Here is an 18140-nt window from a genome sequence, read left to right on the forward strand (position 1 = left end):
GATCTTCAGCCATCCTTTGTGATCTAAACATCCTCCTAAACCTGTCCTTGATTGGAAAATATCTAAGGACCTTTGCCGGAATCCCCACCTTTAACTCATTACTGTGCTTATCCATTTCCCATCTTGAAACTTTGCATCTTGGACAGCTTTCTAGGTTCTCATACTCCTTCCTATACAATATGCAATCATTCTTGCAAGCATGAATACTGTCGTAGCCGAACCCAAAGATCTTCAGAAATTTTTTGATTGCAGCTAAACTCTTGGGAAGAACATTGTCTTCAGGTAGCAAATCCTCAAGTAAAACCAACAGCTGATCAAAGTAGTTCTCCGACACACCACTTTTAACCTTGAATCTGTAAAGTCCCATGATAGCTGAAACCTTTGTGTGCTTGAGACAATCCGAGTATAATGGCGTTTGAGCGTCTCTGAGCTTTTTCTTAAACTCAATTTCCTCTGGTGCTTCATCGTCTTCGTTGTCAGTTGTCGGGTTTGGACCACCTTCGTCCATGGAGAATATTGTCTTAAACAAATCAAACGCCTCTGTTTCATATTGAAGAACACTGTCTTCTGCAGAATCTCTTTTTTCTCCATGAATACTCCAACGAGAACTCTTATACTTCTTATCCATACCCCTAATCACCAAATGCTCCACAATTTTATCCAGTGACTGATGGCTCAGATTGCGGCAGTCTCTACAAGGGCATAGCATTTCAGACAGACTTCCCAATCTTTTTGCGGACGAATTCACAAAATTAGTTGCTCCTTCTGAATACTCGTGGCTATTCCTACAAGAATCAGACAAAAGAAGTTAGCTTTATTTCAATCGGCGAGTAGAAATGAGATCGAGGGATTTTAGGTTATACCTTGGAAGCCAAATCCACGACTTATCCATTTGCTTACTTTCAATCGGCGAATACAGGAACAGCTGGTTTGATTTTAGCTCGAGAGATACATGTGCTTTCTTTAGGGTTTTTTCGATTTTAGATCGCGAGACAGAAAGGAGTTTCGACAGAAAGAGAGATGTTGTGTTCTGAAATTTTCCGAGTGCAAACAGAGACAGAAAAAAATGAACGGTTGTGATCAAAGATTTGGAGAGAAATCGGACGGTCTATGATTAATCCGAGTGCAATCTTAGTAGTTGCTCCTCATTGGCTCAAAAAATAAAAAGAATGGCTAAGATTGAAGTTGGGAAGACACATCCATCGGCATATGGTTTGCCACGTCTGCAATCTTGGAGGTTACTCCTTATTGGCTCAAGGTATTAATTTCGTTTGAAATCTGGAAATTAATATATAAATATGATTTTGAAGCAAAAAAAAATTAAATTAAATCTTAAAAATCAAATATTCAGTTTTCCAATTTTACAAAAAAAAATTGTATGAATATAAATTTTTTATGTGAGCTTTTATAAGATTGATCAATCTAGCTCATATGTTCATAAACACTACTACTTATTTGTATGTACAAAGGCTTAGGGTATAGGGTTTGAACAAATGAGTGTTTATAAAATTTATAACTAATCAGTTTTGTGAAATTAAGATTACAATATCCTTTTAAGAATGAACAAAATTGTGAAATCAAGTACAATTAGGGTATAGGGTATAGGTTTGTACTTTAGGGTTTAGGGATTTCACTTTAGGGTATAGGATTTTAATTTTTGGTCTTCCCGTCTGTGGATTTAATTTTTAAAGCTTATGGTTTAATGTAAAATTATGCACTTAAGGGTATAGGGGTTAACAAGCTAAACATTTTCACACATAACCTTATATCATAATATAACACATAATTTTTGTTTTTTTGTCTGCTAACTGTTACATAATATCATACATGATTTCAACCGAGTAAAAAAGTACCTAAACATTCGATCACACACTAGAAATACATAGCCGATGAGAACCAACTTGAAAAATGTTTCAGACGACAATTTTAGACAAACTTGATTTTGTCATTTGGCCATGCCACAACCGAACCCATTGCATCAGATATGTATTCAATCTCTGAATTTGGCCTCCAGACTTTTGCATCACCGATCTTAGCCACATCAATCCACACCTTGCTTGCATTTGGACCTAGGGGTACAAAGTGGCACAACTCATTCGGATCCGTTGAAGCTACCCTTCCTTCAGCTACCTTACGTCCAGAGTTGTTGCAATCCAAGAGAGTGCACTTCTGCTTCGGACTTCTGGTCGAACTAGTGCTGCCTGGACTCTACAACTCAAACAAGATGACAGAAGCAAGTTCCAACATCAATCAAGGACGCAACATCAATCATCAGGCAAATAAAAAAATTTAACTTCATGTCAATTACATACCACTGCTTTTTTCTTGGCTGGCTTCGAAGGTGATGCTATTTTCTTCCCTGCACATTTAGTTGGTGTTACTTCTGTAGCAGGTGTAGGCATGACTTCAACCTTTAGGACTGGCCATGCTATTTTCTCGCTAAGTGCATCACCAATCAAGAACATATCAGCGGTTGGCCTCCACAAATATGCTTGATCATTGAACACCTTCACTACTTCGACACTAACAGCATTGGGACCCAGAGGTATGTTGTTAACCATGTCTTTGGATTTTGAAGAGCACACGAGACCTTCAGCAATGACCTCGTCCCATCATTGGTCCAATCATATATCTTGCATCTTCGATATTCACCTTCCTTGCTTTGCTAAAACAAGATTTGAAATTAGAAATTTTAGTAATGATTAGAGATGACTCAATTGTTGTAAGAAGAAAACAAGATTTGAAAATTTACCATAGATAAATCTTCAGAACAGTTTGGATCCTTATCCAAAATCACTTTATCCATTGGCCAAGATATCTTGTATCCCACAGCTTCATCAAGAGTTAACACATCCGTAGTAGGCCTCCAGAGTGAAGCTGATGCGCTTAGTGCATACTTAACTACGATAGCCACTGCATTAGGACCAATTGGTATACGACCAATTTTGTACTTCGGTTCAGCAGAGCAGAATTCTCCTTCACCAACAACAACATCCTCTGATTCAATCCAATCCAGTATTTGTACTCTGACTCCTTCTTTGAATCCACCACTACTCTCAGATGTTTCAGCATCAACATTACTTTTCTGAGAAAAGGCAACGGAAATCGTAAATGTCTTAAAACTAATTGACCAAAGGTAATGAAAAGGATTACCTTCTTCTCAGCTAATTCTCGCACCATCCCCTTTAACTCTTCAATCTCACTTTTCATTTCTGCAATCTTAGCGTCTCTAAATTGCAGATATGCTAGCTTATTAGCTGTAATCCCTCTACCAAAGCCCCTTACTCGTCCAGGTTTGTCTTTTCCCAAAACCTTGCTCACAGCATCTTCCCTTATGTTATCAGCAGCTGATGTGGAGTCCATCCGACTGTCAAGTGACTGTATTTGTTCCTGATACAATCATTTAAACACAAAATCATTCATTGCCATAGTCTATTAACTATACACAATATACAACTTCCATAATGCTTACAATAGTCTCAGCAAACTGGGGCTTCACAGGTCTGCCATCAGCATGAGTGTGTCCCGCAATCCAAACCTTGGATCTACTCACCTTACTTGGGTCTTTACTCTTTTTTTTCTATATGAAAACAAACATATCTCACTACCATTTTAATCTAACAAGCTGATCTACAATATGTAGATGTTTGACTACTCTTTTACCATATCATCAGCTAAACGAAGCATTCCTTTGCGGCTGGTGGTGTGAGGAATCTGATTTCTTCTCATCGCTCTGTACTTGTTACTCGTTTCCTACAATATAAATATGACATTGATTATATCCATCAGACATGACCTTTAAGGATGAAACTTACTTAGTTGTAGATAACTCACTGTGAAAGATTTGGTAGTCTTACTCTTAACCCAAGTGTTCCACAGTTGAAGGGATGGGATGTTGCTCGGTTTTAAAGCTATTCTCTCAGCTGCAGTCTTCGCCACACGTACTTGTGACACCAGCCTTGACTTCCCAGCCCTCCACACATTTCCCAGCTGCTTGAAAATAACAGCTTTCTGCCACTCTTCTTGCAAGTTAAACCTCCCCTGCATCACAATAATCAAGTTAAACATGTTTATAATTTCATCTTGCGGTTAAACAAAACATACTAATATATATACAAACCTGAATTTCTTCCCACATTGTTGCTTTAGTCGCTGCATCAAGTTTTCTCCAATCGGCAAGTGTAACCGGAACATGTTCCCTCACAAGAGGACCAAGAAACGACGATAGGGTTACTGAACCAGGTCCAACATGCTCACCAATGTCATTGAATGTGACCATAATCTTATCATTGGGATTTTCAGCCACTCTACGCAACTTTGTAGGTCCTCTTTTATTTTTTTTGAAACTTCCTCCCCTGCTAGCTCAACTCCTTCAGTACTAGGAATCTCATCATCTTGCGCAGTGCCATCTTCTTCCATATCGCGAGCTTCTTCTTCGCAAGCTTCCTCTTCGTTCCCTTTCTCATTAAGAACTCCATCATCTTCCATATTGGCCGGTTCTTCTTCATTCTCTTTCCCATTGAGATCTCCATCTTCTTCATTCTCTTTCCCATTGACATCGCCATCTTCTTCATCCTCTTTCCCATTGACATCCTCTTCATCGTCTTTATCTTCTTCAGACATTGACTTCTCAGCCTGATCATCTTCTACTTCATCATCCTGAGCAGGTGTTACATCTTGTACTTCATCATCCTTAGGAGGTGTAACATCTTCTACCTCATCATCCTCAGAGGTGTTACATCTTCTATGTAATCATCTTCAGCAGCCACTTTCTTGATTCTACTACTTCTTCTCGTTGGCGTTAAAACTAAATTCTTTTTAGGGGAAGCCGTTTTCTTTGCTGTTCTTTTCTTCACTTTTAGTTGCGGTGCCTTGTCCTCTTGATCTACTACCTCCAAGCCTTGATTACGTTTACTCCGACGAGAACCAACTTGTCCTCTTGTCTTTGCCATTTCTGAAACTGATAAACAAATCCAAAATCAAATCAAGCCATTCGATCAAAAAATCTAAACCCAAAATCAAATCGAAACCTTCAATCATATTCAAAATCAAACTGAAACCCACAATCATATTCAAAACCTAATCGAAACCCACAATCATATTCAAAACCTAATCGAAACCTAATCGAAACCCACAATCAAAATCGAATCATGTGTTAACGCGGACATGCATGTGAAAAGAGATTTGAATCAAAGAGAAACCCAAAATCAAAGAGATTCGACTCGAGAGAACCAGTCTCTATTCTAAACTCAGAATCAAATCGAAACTCATACCAATTGAAGCTTCGACTCGAGAGAACTCTGAAGAACTTCGATGAGTCGGTTTTGATTTTGAGGAATGTGAAGAGAGTGAAGTGAAGAGAATGAAGTCTCTGTTTCGATTAATACTTAAGTTATTTTTAATATATTTTTCATATACGATAGCATTTAGTTTTTGATTTGCAATGGTAAGGCGCCTCCACTTACCAAATTAACGCGGCTGAATTATTTTATTTTCCCGCGACTACAAAGATAGCTTATACATTTCAAAAACGCTATTATAAAGGCCCGTGTTTATATACAATAGCAGAGAAGCAAAAAACGCTATGCTACGACGCTATTAATACCCACATTTCCTGTAGTGAGGTTTACCTTGCTCGGGCAAAGCTAACACATGTGCGGTTGTGAGAGCTTCCTTCAACTTCTTGAATGCCTTCTCGGTTTCTTCCACCCATAAGAAAGGAACTCCTTTACCGGTAAGTTTAGTTAAAGGCTTTACAATGGAGGAAAAGTCCTTAACAAACTTCCGAAAATATCCCGCAAGTCCGAGAAAACTCCTCACTTCTGTCACAGTGGTAGGTTGAGGCCATTCCCGTATGGCTTGGATCTTTTCTGGATCAGCAGCCACGCCTTCTTCTGATACAATATGACCAAGAAATCCTATTTCTCTCTTCCAAAACGAGCATTTGCTGAACTTGGCAAATAGCTTCTGATTTCGTAACCTCTCCATAACCAGTCTCAGATGCTCACTATGCCTTACTTCTTGAGTACACCAGGATGTCATCAATGAAAATGTTCACGAATTTGTCAAGGTAGTCGTGAAACACTTCATTCATCAAACACATGAAAGCCGCAGGTGCGTTTGTGAGACCAAAGGGCATAACTACAAACTCGTACTGCCCATACCTCGTCTGAAACGCCGTCTTCATGATGTCTGACTTGGCAATAGGAATTTGATGATACCCTGATGCCAAATCAATCTTCGAAAACTAACTAGCTCCCTTTAGTTGGTCTAACAACTAGACTATCCTCGGAAGAGGATACTTATCTTTTATCGTGATGTTGTTGATACCACGATAATCGATACACAGCCTCATGCTTCTGTCCTTCTTCTTCACAAATAGCAAAGGAGCTCCCCAAGGTGAAGAGCTCGACCGGATGAATCCCTTTTCCAATAGATCTTCCAATTGCTTCTTTAGTTCAGCCAACTCTGCAGGTGCCATCCGATATGGTGCCTTAGCTATAGGTTTTGCTTCAGGCACCAAATTGATCGTAAATGAATTACTCCGAGGTGGAGGTAATTCCTTTAGTGGTGCAAAGATATCCTCAAACACTTGGACCACTTTTATGTCTTCGACCTTAACTTCATCATTAGTGGCTCCTCCACTAACCGATAAAGTTACCAAATACACTTCCCATCTTGAAACAAATCTTGTACTCTCATTGCTGCTACCAAAGGCACGGTCATACTAGGACTGATTCCATAGTATACCATCTCTGGTCATTTACCTCTGCCAAACAACAACCTTCCCTTTCCACAGTCGATCTGAACTCTGTAGCTTGATAACCAATCCATTCCAAGGATTACTTTGTACCCTTCCAAAGGCACGATTAACAAATCTGCCACAAACTCTTTGCCTTGAATGACCAATGGAACATTCTTGATACACTGATCTGCTTGAAGGTTCGGTGATGTGGTCATCAAATCAGCAACTGAACCAGAGGTCAACCCAAAGCCCTACTCAACCAGCCAAGGCGCCAGCCAGGACATACGTGCACTAAAAATGACATATATTACAAACCAGGAGGTTTTAAAAGACGAGGCTAATTTTTATTGATTATAAACTCAAGAAGGAGTTCAGGTCAGTTGGAATTGGGCCAAAATATTCACGGAGACAGAAGATATGAATTTTACAAGTCAGAGGTTTCTCAGCCCGTCCATCTGCGAGTACCCAACTTTAGAAGGAGATTAAAGCTCAAATAAGGAGCGTCCTGAAGCAAAGCCCATCATAGGAGTCAAGAGGAGTTTATCAGCTTTCCAGAAAGCCCAATATCAGGAGAAATGGCCACGGAAATTAGGAGTTATGATCAATTCCACAGAACCGGCCAAACCGACGTCATCTATGGAAAGTCTCCAACCAATTCAACTTGGTTCGACCCAGAGATATTTATGGGAACCAGGACATCATCTTAACCAATCAGGAGGTATTCCAGAAGTCCTTTGCTGCACCAGAACCCAGGAGATCAGTTGGTTCAATGGAGAATCACTTAAACCTAACCGGAGCTATTTATGGAAAGATTGGACAATCTTTCGGTTTGATCCTTTCCAAGCAATTCCAATCCAACCAGGAGAACCAGACGACGTCCAGACAAAACCAAGATATCCAGGAGACATTATACATGAGCCATAAGAGTTCTACAACTTCATCCCATGCACCAGCCCACATAGGAATAAGAAGATCCCCATTATCACCAAACTGCCTTATTTGGAGTCACAAGCATTAAAACTCCAACAGCTCTTTTTCCTTCAGTCTATGCGCGACATCAGCACCTTCCAGACCATTAAGAAGATTCCCAGGAATCTCACTTACCCCCTCAAACCGTCCAGATACAAGGAGGACACCATCTACATTCATTTGGCCAAGATTCTCATCATTAAGCCTCCAACGGCTAGTTTTCAAGGAGCCATCAATTCCTTTGCTTCCAAGTTTATTATTTCGATTTTATTTCTTTCCTTATCTCATTTTATGACTGTTAGAGAGTCCTTGGTCGAGCCTATAAAGCTCTAGTCTTTGTTTCATTGTAAATCACCCATTTTTGAAAGTATTATGAATTATTCAGTTTTTCTAGTTTTGTCAAAACTATTGTTCTAAGTCTTTTGAGTGTGTGAGAAACAACTCTGGAGCAACTTGACTTATCAAAGCCTCCTTTCACAGAGCTTTGTGGCGTCCATCATCCCATCTCCATCCATTAATCGATCTTGAGAGTGATACACATCCAGCAAGACCGGTTCCATCTTCATTCATCTCCCATCCATTGATCCTTGTTGAGAGTGATACACATCCAGCAACAAAGATCCCATCTCCATCAATCTATCCCTTTTCTATTTGTTTTTATTCATATTATCATTTTGATTCATATTCATATTTGTTTCTGTTTGCATTATAAAACTCTAAAAACTCATAAAAAATCGGTTCTCTTTGTTTTCAGGTTTAAACCTTGGTTCCACCATTCTATCAATTCGTGGGTTACCCCCCTGTGCCTACAACATTTTGGTATCAGAGCTTAAGCTCCTGACTCAGGTGATATCTATCCTTGCATCTCATACTTGCTTGCATTTGTTTTTCCATTCATAAACCGAAAATCCATAAAAACTGTTTCTTTTTGTTTCAAGTTTTGTTTCTGCATATTTTTGTTCTTTCTGTTCATCATACTTTAAAGCCACGAAAAAGAAAAGAAAAAGTTTTGTTTGATTCATTTAAAAATCGAAAATCCCAAAAGAAAGTGTTTGCATTCATTAGTTTCCATAAAAGAAAATCCCATAAAAATTTATGTTTTGAATTTGATTCCTTTTCATTTTGCATTCATAAATTCAAAAGCCAAAAGAAATCATCCTAGTTATTGTTTCATACTATTTCTACTTGTCCATTTCGTGATTGCATCAGAAAAGAAAAAGAAAATATTTTTAAGCTTTAGTTTATATCATTTGCATATTTAATTGTTGCATTTCATCCAAAGAAAATTCAAAAAAAAAATTCAGCATTAGTTGCTTTCCATATTTTCTTTTCATTTGTGTTCATTTTCATTTATTATTGTTTCATTTCGAAATTTGCATTAAGAAAACCAAAACAAAAATCATTTTGCATAATTTATTTCATTTCGGTTCAACATTGCATATTTTCTCGGTTTAATTTTAATTAGCTTGCATTTTTGGTTCTTATTTTGATTCGACCAGGATTTTCCATACCTTCACTTGATCTTTGAGAGTGTTTTCAGGAAGCCATGGTAGGAAAAACACACGGCCAAAGTCAGATGGCCAAACAGAACCAACAGTTGACAGCTTTGCAAGAGATCAATGATCGGATTGCTCAGTTGAGGAAAAGAAACAAGGCACGAGTCCAACGTCCACAGCAAGGATAAAGGAGATTTGGAGACTCACCAGAGGCTGTCTATGTCGAGCCCAAACCACCAGATCCTTCAAGGATCAATCAACATCCAACTTCTCAAACCCATACTCATCATGTTGCTAATTCTCGGTTTGATCATAAATCTTTTGCTGATAAAATTGAACTCTTTACATTTTCAGGAGGAAGAAGTTACCTATTTTGGGAGAGGAACCTTGATGAATGGTTTCACTACAACAACATTCTGAAAGAAGAAAGACTATCTTATGCCATTGATCAGCTAAGAGGTAATGCCTTTAAATGGTGGGTACAAGAAGAAGATGATAGATGGTTTTACAAGGAGCCAGCTATCAAAACGTGGAGAGATCTTAAGAAAGTCATGAGGGATGAATTTTCACCAGAACTCACAAGATCTAAGATCCAAAAGATATACCCAAGGAGGTATCTAACTCATGGTTCCAAAGAAAAATCAGACAAACCGATTTTTCAAGAGAAGGCCAAGGTAAGTCCTATACTTGATAAATTTGTTTATAAATCATCTTCCACTGTTATGAGTCACTTGTCTTTGTCCAAGGATGATAAGACAGGTCCTGAAGTCAAGAAAGACACGATCTCAAAGTCCTTGTTGGATTTAAAAGTTGTTCATGATTTAAGTCCAAGGAATGATGAGATTTCAAACCCAAAGAAAGAAGAGGCATCCAGCCAAGGTAAGTCTTCTAAATTTAAAGATTTAAAAGATCAGACAAGTTCTAGATGTCATAAAAGAGGACACTTTGCTGTAGTTTGCCCTACCAAAAAAGCATTGATAGAAACATCACTAGAAGAGAAAACAGAATTATCTATGAAAAGTGATAGTTTTATTCAATCTGATATATTGGTTCCAAATTCTTGTATAATGCACTTGTCTTTCTCAAAGGGTGTCGTAACAGGACTTAAGGAGAAAGAATTTAAGGAAGAAGAAACACCAGGCGTGACTCTTGTGATGGACCAGAAGATTGTTCAAGAGACAATGCAGTCCATATTGCTTAAAGAAGCAAAACCAAAACATTACCAAGGTAAGGCTTTAGAATCTCAAAAAAGAATGAAAGCTGACTTGCTCTATCTTGGTGCAGATTATACAGTTTCGAGGTTGAAACCTTTTCAAGAGGGAGGGGATGATGTGGTCATCAGATCAGCAACTGAACCAGAGGTCAACCCAAAGCCCTACTCAACCAGCCAAGGCGCCAGCCAGGACATACGTTCACTAAAAATGACATATATTACAAACCAGGAGGTTGTAAACGACGAGGATAATTTTTATGGATTCTACACTCAAGAAGGAGTTCAGGACAATTTGAATTGGGCCAAAATATTCACGGAGACAGAAGATATGAATTTTACAAGTCAGAGGTTTCTCAGCCCGTCCATCTGCGAGTACCCAACTTTAGAAGGAGATTCAAGCTCAAATAAGGAGCGTCCTGAAGCAAAGCCCATCATAGGAGTCAAGAGGAGTTTATCAGCTTTCCAGAAAGCCCAAGATCAGGAGAAATGGCCACGGAAATTAGGAGTTAAGATCAATTCCACAGAACCGGCCAAACCGACGTCATCTATGGAAAGTCTCCAACCAATTCAACTTGGTTCGACCCAGAGCTATTTATGGGAACCAGGAGATCATCTTAACCAATCAGGAGGTATTCCAGAAGTCTTTTGCTACACCAGAACCCAGGAGATCAGTTGGTTCAATGGAGAATCACTTAAACCCAACCGGAGCTATTTATGGAAAGATTGGACAATCTTTCGGTTTGATCCTTTCCAAGCAATTCCAATCCAACCAGGAGAACCAGACGACGTCCAGACAAAACCAAGATATCCAGGAGACATTATACACGAGCCAGAAGAGTTCTACAACTTCATCCCATGCACCAGCCCACATAGGAATAAGAAGATCCCCATTATCACCAAACTGCCTTATTTGGAGTCACAAGCATTAAAACTCCAACAGCTCTTTTTCCTTCAGTCTATGCACGACATCAGCACCTTCCAGACCATTAAGAATATTCCCAGGAAGCTCACTTACCCCCTCAAACCGTCCAGATACAAGGAGGACACCATCTACATTCATTTGGCCAAGATTCTCATCATTAAGCCTCCAACGGCTAGTTTTCAAGGAGCCATCAATTCCTTTGCTTCCAAGTTTATTATTTCGATTTTATTTCTTTCCTTATCTCATTTTATGACTGTTAGAGAGTCCTTGGTCGAGCCTATAAAGCTCTAGTCTTTGTTTCATTGTAAATCACCCATTTTTAAAAGTATTATGAATTATTCAGTTTTTCTAGTTTTGTCAAAACTATTGTTCTAAGTCTTTTGAGTGTGTGAGAAACAACTCTGGAGCAACTTGACTTATCAAAGCCTCCTTTCACAGAACTTTGTGGCGTCCATCATCCCATCTCCATCCATTAATCGATCTTGAGAGTGATACACATCCAGCAAGACCGGTTCCATCTTCATTCATCTCCCATCCATTGATCCTTGTTGAGAGTGATACACATCCAGCAACAAAGATCCCATCTCCATCAATCTATCCCTTTTCTATTTGTTTTTATTCATATTATCATTTTGATTCATATTCATATTTGTTTCTGTTTGCATTATAAAACTCTAAAAACTCATAAAAAATCGGTTCTCTTTGTTTTCAGGTTTAAACCTTGGTTCCACCATTCTATCAATTCGTGGGTTACCCCCCTGTGCCTACAACATTTGGTCTGCGGGGGTCAAGACGGCCACATTTACCCTGTCAACCACAAAACAATCCCAAAACTGGACATCTACTTCAGGGGTCACAAAGCTATGTGTTGCCCCCGAGTCAGAACAATACATGTGTGGGTTTACCAGCAACATGTATGGTTTCTGCCACAGTAACCCAATCAACAATATCTCAATCACAAAAATACTAATCAAAATTCTCACAACCATCACTCATCATCCAAAATTTCTAAACGCGCAACCTAGCGATCAAGCAATCTATACTTAACCAGCAGACTAACTAGATTCCAACAACTAAATTTAGTTCAATAAAAAGAGGAGGTTAAGCACCCACAATACCTGTGATGGGACCGCTTGACGGTCCTGCATTGTCTGGGTTTTCCACACCTAAGGCATAAACCCTACCTCCTAGGTTTTGCTTCTTTGGTGCTGGCTCAATTGTTGGACGGTTCACGAGAAGGGTCGCATGGATTGGTTTGCTTGTACATGACGATGCATAATGGTCCTTCCTTCCACATAAGAAACAAGTGACATCTTCCACCTCAACGATGAATAACCTTGTTGGTTACTCCGTTGTCTGTTGGGACAAAACTTCAAAATGTGTCCCGGTTGATCACATATGTAACATACTCCGGTGTTACTGCGATAATTAGTTTGGCCTCCAAATTTTTGCCCTTTGCCTTTGCTAGACCTTGGACCCTTGTTGAAATTTGGTCTTCCTCCTTGGCTAAACTTGGTATGTCTACCAGAATGCGGTATGGTCTTCCTTTCAGCCTCCAATACAGTCTCAACATTAATAGCTTTTTCCACCAGATCCGATAAGCTGCTAAAGTTGCTTCTAGCTAAATGACTTCCAAGCTTCGGCTTCAATCCGTACATAAAGTTACGGATCATAGTTGCTTCATCTTCGCGCCCATCAAAGACATGTTGCCTCAACCTTGTGAACTCTGACTCATAACTCCTTACGGGCCTATCTCCTTGAATAAGGTTCATGAACTGGTGCTCCAACCGATGCTTCGCTTCTGGAGGAAAGTACTTCCTCTCAAACTCTCCCTTGAACGATTCCCATGATGTGATTGTGTGTCCACACTGCATGTCTATACTGTCCAACCATCCTGTTGTGTCTCCTTCCAAATAGTACACATCGATCTTCTTCTTGTATTCCTCTGAGCACTCCATGGCTTCAAAATTCTTCTCCATCATAGTAATCCACTTGTCGGCTTCAATAGGATGTGATCCTCCTTTGAACTTGTAGGATCCGATATTCTTCATGGTAGATAATAGCTTGGAAACTTCTGGGGTATGAGTACGCCTGCCTTGGTTACCAAGTGCCTCGATCATCACGTCATGTAAATGCTTCAGGGTGTTTTCGGTTCCTTGATCTTGTGGTCCTTCAGTGGCACGGTTCTTATCTGGCCTTGGGTTTGATTGAACGGATTGATCATGTTGATGTCTCCGGTGCCAAATACGACTTGGACTAATGCTCGCCATACTGTCTTCTCTCACTCTAGTCATGTTACCGTAAACAGGAAAATATCTGGTTCTCTGTAGAGGGCTCCTATCATGTCCAAACATCTCACTAACGCCATTTCCATCATCCTGATCAGATCTGTAGCCCAATCCTCCGCATGTCCAATCCATACCCTCTCCCCATATCCGACCTCCTCCATCATCACCTATCCCGCGATTAGCCATCTGCACACAATCAAAAGGGTAAGTCCTATTCCTATTAAACCTATTACGGGAAGCGGCTGGTTTCCTAAACATCTTTTTGCGACTCCTTTGACTCGATAAAATTGTTAAAAAGCACTTGTGTCACGCATGGACGAAACCATGCTCTGATACCACCTCTATAACACCCCCGAACCATTCTAGGCATAGGTCGAACCACCGGCCAACAATCAAACAAGAACATGACCGACGGCCCGACCGTCTACCAAGGTTCGGGAGCGCTACAAGACGGGTTAACGGGCGCTCCAGCCAAGGTCACAAAAAGTGCAATTCATGACTAGGCCAGCCCGCCCACTAACACGTCCCGTCAGGTCAAAGCCTAAGGCTTCTCAACCCGTACCTCAACCTGGCGTTGTGTTAGCTCGGACAAGATAATATCAGAAACAACAAGGCATTTCCACAAAACGTCGATTTTATTTATCTTATATAATATCTGGTTCACAACACACAAAATATTATACAAGTAGTGGCATGCCAAGCGAGAAAAAGTACATACTTATACTCTGAAAGCGTCTTAAGCAAAAAGATGCAAATCTACACCAGCCGGCCTAGCTTTCCGCGACCTCTACAAGCTCACTACTAGTCACCTAAAACAACAACGAGTGAAGAGAGTGTAATCTAGCATTACTCAGCGAGTTACAATCCCCAACTAACAAATACAACCCCTCGCTATCCCTCCCCAAAAAATCTAAAGCGAGAGGTTCACCTAACAACAATTCAATCCAATTCAACGAATAATAATAAGCAATATCAGAAATACGCAGCAGGGAAAAAGATAGCAAGATAACAAGCATTATGCTAGCTCACCACCAAACTCAACTTCGAAATAAATTAGGGTTTAACAACCCAAAACACGATATAATATATATAACTATCTCGGGCCCCGGTGACGTTAGGTTCCTCCTTCACTATCGGCAATATCCTATCTCCCTACCACAAAGGCCGGAAGAAGGAACTTTCAACCGACCGCGGCCCACAGTCCTTCGGGTCACCGCGCGACAGCCCACAGTCCTTCGGGTCACTGCCACATTACACCGTCGTGTAATACTCAGCCATAGGACATGACCCCATTCGTCTGAGTCTTCCCGATCCCGCAAATAAGGGGTTTCCTTAAACCCGCTAGGTACGAGGTCTGAAGGAACACTAACTCACCCTTAATATGCCTTGCATTGTGGGTTACACAAATGATGTCGGCCAAAATATAACCAATACTAAACCCGATAATATAACCAAGGTTCCAAGTAATAATCATAACACAATCAACCACATTCCATAATCTAGCATAAAGACTAATTCCATAATACCTAACTATCCACAACTTAGCGATATCATCTAAGCATTCAGCATTCGCTAACTAACCAATCAACCTAACCATTAGCATGCTACTACGATTCTCAAGCAATAACAAGCATGCTATCAACTCAATCAACCTAAACTAAACTATTAACTAATCAAACCGTTACTCAGTTAGACCCGGCCTCCTGCCATGATCCAACTTCCAAGTAACGGGAACCTGCATGAAAACAACTCAACAATCAATTGATCATAACTCACAGTTTTTGGTTGACCGTGGCCTTGACCCCAAACCCGACTTCTGCGATCTGAACCCTTTCCCGACCTTCTCAAGTAGACCCACGTCTGTACTGACCTTCACTCGACTGATCTTCAGCTGAACAGAACCTTCTCCAGGTGCTGACTCAAAATCGGCAGAGTAATTGTTCTCCAAAACTGCCTAAATCGCTCGAAAACTATCGAAACTCGATCTTTCTTTCTTTGCTTTCTCTCTCACGTTTTAAACTGACTTTGAAGTGTTCTGGATGTGTTGAAATGAGAGGGAGTCGTGGGATATTTATAGGAATCAGCAACCAATCAGAAAAAAGCCGTGTGGCAGCCCGTGTGTCGCTTCGCATGGCTCCGGACGCATGCGCAGCGGCACCTTGTGCTCCACTTGTCTTTCAGCATGGCCTGATCACATGCAAGGTGACACCATGCCCTCTACCTGTCTGGATGCATGGCCTGGCTCCATGCAAGGAGACAACACGTCCTCCACATGTCAGACCGCATGCTTCGGTTGCATGCATCGCGACATCTCGTGCTTGGCCGTTCCACCTCGTGCTTCTATGTGTCACTCCGCATGCTGTGATCATTTTTACTGGAACACCTCATGCTTCCCTTGACACATACCATGCCAGGCAGTTTCCACCACCTCCTGATCTCATTAATAGAGCCACCTCGAGCTTCTCGGTCCATTCGTCCAATTTTGGCCTTTCCGGTGAATTTTTCATCCCGCGATCAATCCCAATATTTTTCGACACCCGTTCTGATGATCTGAATATTTTTAATAAACTCCAAATGAATCCTGACCTGACGGAAAATATTTTCCGAGCCTCCGGCTTCCCCGAAAAATTCATAATACCGAAATTAGGGTTTCCGCCCAACTTCGGGTTTTCCCGTCGTGCTTTGATCTCGTCCTGCTTACTTCCCATCCTGCTTGGATTTCATCCTTCTTCCGACTTATGACGTCTCCGAATTAATATTCCGCTGATACGAAGTTTCGTGGATTACTTCGTGGTTAAGAAACGTCGTGCTTCTAAAACATCGAGCTTCTATAACGTTGTGCTTCCAAAAATGTTATGCTTCCAAAACATTCGTTTGATCAATCTAAGACATCTTTTAACTTTGGTCGAGCAGCTTATTCGACTCATAGTTCACTCACGATGAATTCTTCGACTACCTCGTACTTCGAACCTCTCGATCGATCTGATCGCTCGCGACTTGACCACCAAAAAGACCATTCTTTTTTTTTTGTTTTTTAAGGGTTTCCACAACGGCTCCATATACACCACAACAAAATGGTGTATCAGAAAGGAAAATGGAATCCTGAAAGAAATGGTTAATTCCATGTTATCTTACTCGGGATTAAGTGACGGATTTGGGGGTGAAACCATGTTAACAGCTTGCTATTTATTAAATAGAGTTCCTATCAAAAAGAACAAAATTACCCTTATTGAACTTTGGTATAAGAGAAAACCAAACTTGAATTATCTTCGAGTTTAGGGATGTAGGGCTGTTGTAAGACTACACCAACCCAAAATTAAAACTTTGGGAGAGAGGGGTATTGATTGCATTTTTATTGGATATGCAGAGCATTCCAAAGCTTATAGGTTTTATGTAATAGATCCTAATGATTCAGTAGCAGTTCACACTGTAATTGAATCAAGAGATGCAATATTTGATGAAAATCGGTTTTCATCTATACCTATGCCAAAAGATTTGGTACCAAGTTCAAGTAGAGCTAATAAAGGAGACGACACTTTAGTGCCTCCTGACATGTCACCTATGCTCCGTAGGAGAAAACGAGGAAGGATTGAAAAATCATTTGGTCCTGATTTTCAAATATATTTAGTTGAAGGATCAAGAGATGAGATTGGTTTCCAACACTCATATTGTTATCATATTGATAATGATCCAAGAACTTTTAGTGAAGCTATGAATTCTCAAGATGTTTCGTTTTGGAAAGAAGCAATAAATGATGAGATGGACTCCATCATGGGAAATAATACTTGGATCTTGTCGGATTTCCCACCTGGTTGCAAGCTTTTAGGCTGCAAATGGATCTTCAAAAAGAAGATGAAAGTTGATGGAACAATAGACAAGTTTAAAGCACGATTGGTTATTCAAGGCTTTAAACAAAGAGAAGGTATTGATTATTTCGATACATATGCTCCAGTTGCTAGGATCTCTTCTATAAGATTATTAATTGCTTTGGCAGCAATTAATTACCTTGTGGTTCACGAAATGGATGTTAAGACAGCGTTCTTAAATGGTATTTTGGAAGAAGAGGTGTATATGAAGCAACTTGAAGGTTTTGTTATGCCTGGTAATGAGCATAAGGTGTGTAAGTTGATCAAATCATTGTATGGGCTAAAGCAAGCACCTAAGCAGTGGCATCAAAGGTTTGATGAGGTTGTCTTATCAAATGTTTTCATGTTAAACCAATCGGATAAGTGTTTATATAGCAAATTTGACGAATCCGGTAACGGAGTAATCATTTGCTTGTATGTTGATGACATGTTGATCTTTGGTACTGACCTTAGACAAGTAGAGCTTACAAAAGCATTTTTGTCATCAAATTTTGCAATGAAAGACATGGGGGAGGCGGATGTGATTCTTGGAATTAGAATCAAACGTGAAACTAAAGGACAATCTTTGACACAATTTCATTACATTGAGAAAATTCTTAAGAAGTTCAATTGTGAGAATTGTTCTCCAATGAGCACTCCCA

At 40.0% G+C, this 18140-nt stretch overlaps 2 protein-coding genes across 3 annotated transcripts; both read right to left on the reverse strand.

Annotated features, from left to right (window-relative positions):
- Positions 1-1646: 1646 nt before the first annotated feature.
- On the reverse strand, positions 1647-2604 carry LOC125587660. The gene is made up of 2 exons (XM_048758538.1): positions 2313-2604; positions 1647-2208 (listed from the first exon to the last, which is right to left on the reverse strand). The coding sequence occupies exons 1-2, from the start codon at positions 2559-2561 to the stop codon at positions 1927-1929; spliced, it is 531 nt and encodes a 176-aa protein (XP_048614495.1). The 5' UTR covers positions 2562-2604; the 3' UTR covers positions 1647-1926.
- Positions 2605-2614: 10 nt separating this feature from the next.
- LOC125587659 lies at positions 2615-4719 on the reverse strand. Of its 2 annotated transcripts, none has more exons than XM_048758536.1 (3): positions 3835-4719; positions 3154-3753; positions 2615-3085 (listed from the first exon to the last, which is right to left on the reverse strand). In XM_048758536.1, the coding sequence occupies exons 2-3, from the start codon at positions 3361-3363 to the stop codon at positions 2714-2716; spliced, it is 582 nt and encodes a 193-aa protein (XP_048614493.1). In that variant the 5' UTR covers positions 3364-3753; positions 3835-4719; the 3' UTR covers positions 2615-2713. The 2 variants fall into 2 exon arrangements, with proteins under 2 accessions (XP_048614493.1, XP_048614494.1); XM_048758537.1 differs by lacking the exon at positions 2615-3085 and having other exon boundaries at positions 3582-3753; positions 3835-4041; positions 4121-4719.
- Positions 4720-18140: the final 13421 nt, after the last annotated feature.

Source organism: Brassica napus, chromosome C5, assembly GCF_020379485.1.
Source record: "Brassica napus cultivar Da-Ae chromosome C5, Da-Ae, whole genome shotgun sequence".
Taxonomy (NCBI): Eukaryota; Viridiplantae; Streptophyta; class Magnoliopsida; order Brassicales; family Brassicaceae; genus Brassica; species Brassica napus.

Coding starts and splice junctions, on each gene's coding strand:
- LOC125587660 (XM_048758538.1), bottom strand. CDS start 2,561: ATGGTTAACAACATACCTCTGGGTCCCAATGCTGTTAGTGTCGAAGTA. Junction 2,209..2,312: donor CAGCCAAGAAAAAAGCAGTG/GTATGTAATTGA, acceptor TTTGAGTTGTAG/AGTCCAGGCAGCACTAGTTC.
- LOC125587659 (XM_048758536.1), bottom strand. CDS start 3,363: ATGGACTCCACATCAGCTGCTGATAACATAAGGGAAGATGCTGTGAGC. Junction 3,086..3,153: donor GAGAATTAGCTGAGAAGAAG/GTAATCCTTTTC, acceptor GCCTTTTCTCAG/AAAAGTAATGTTGATGCTGA.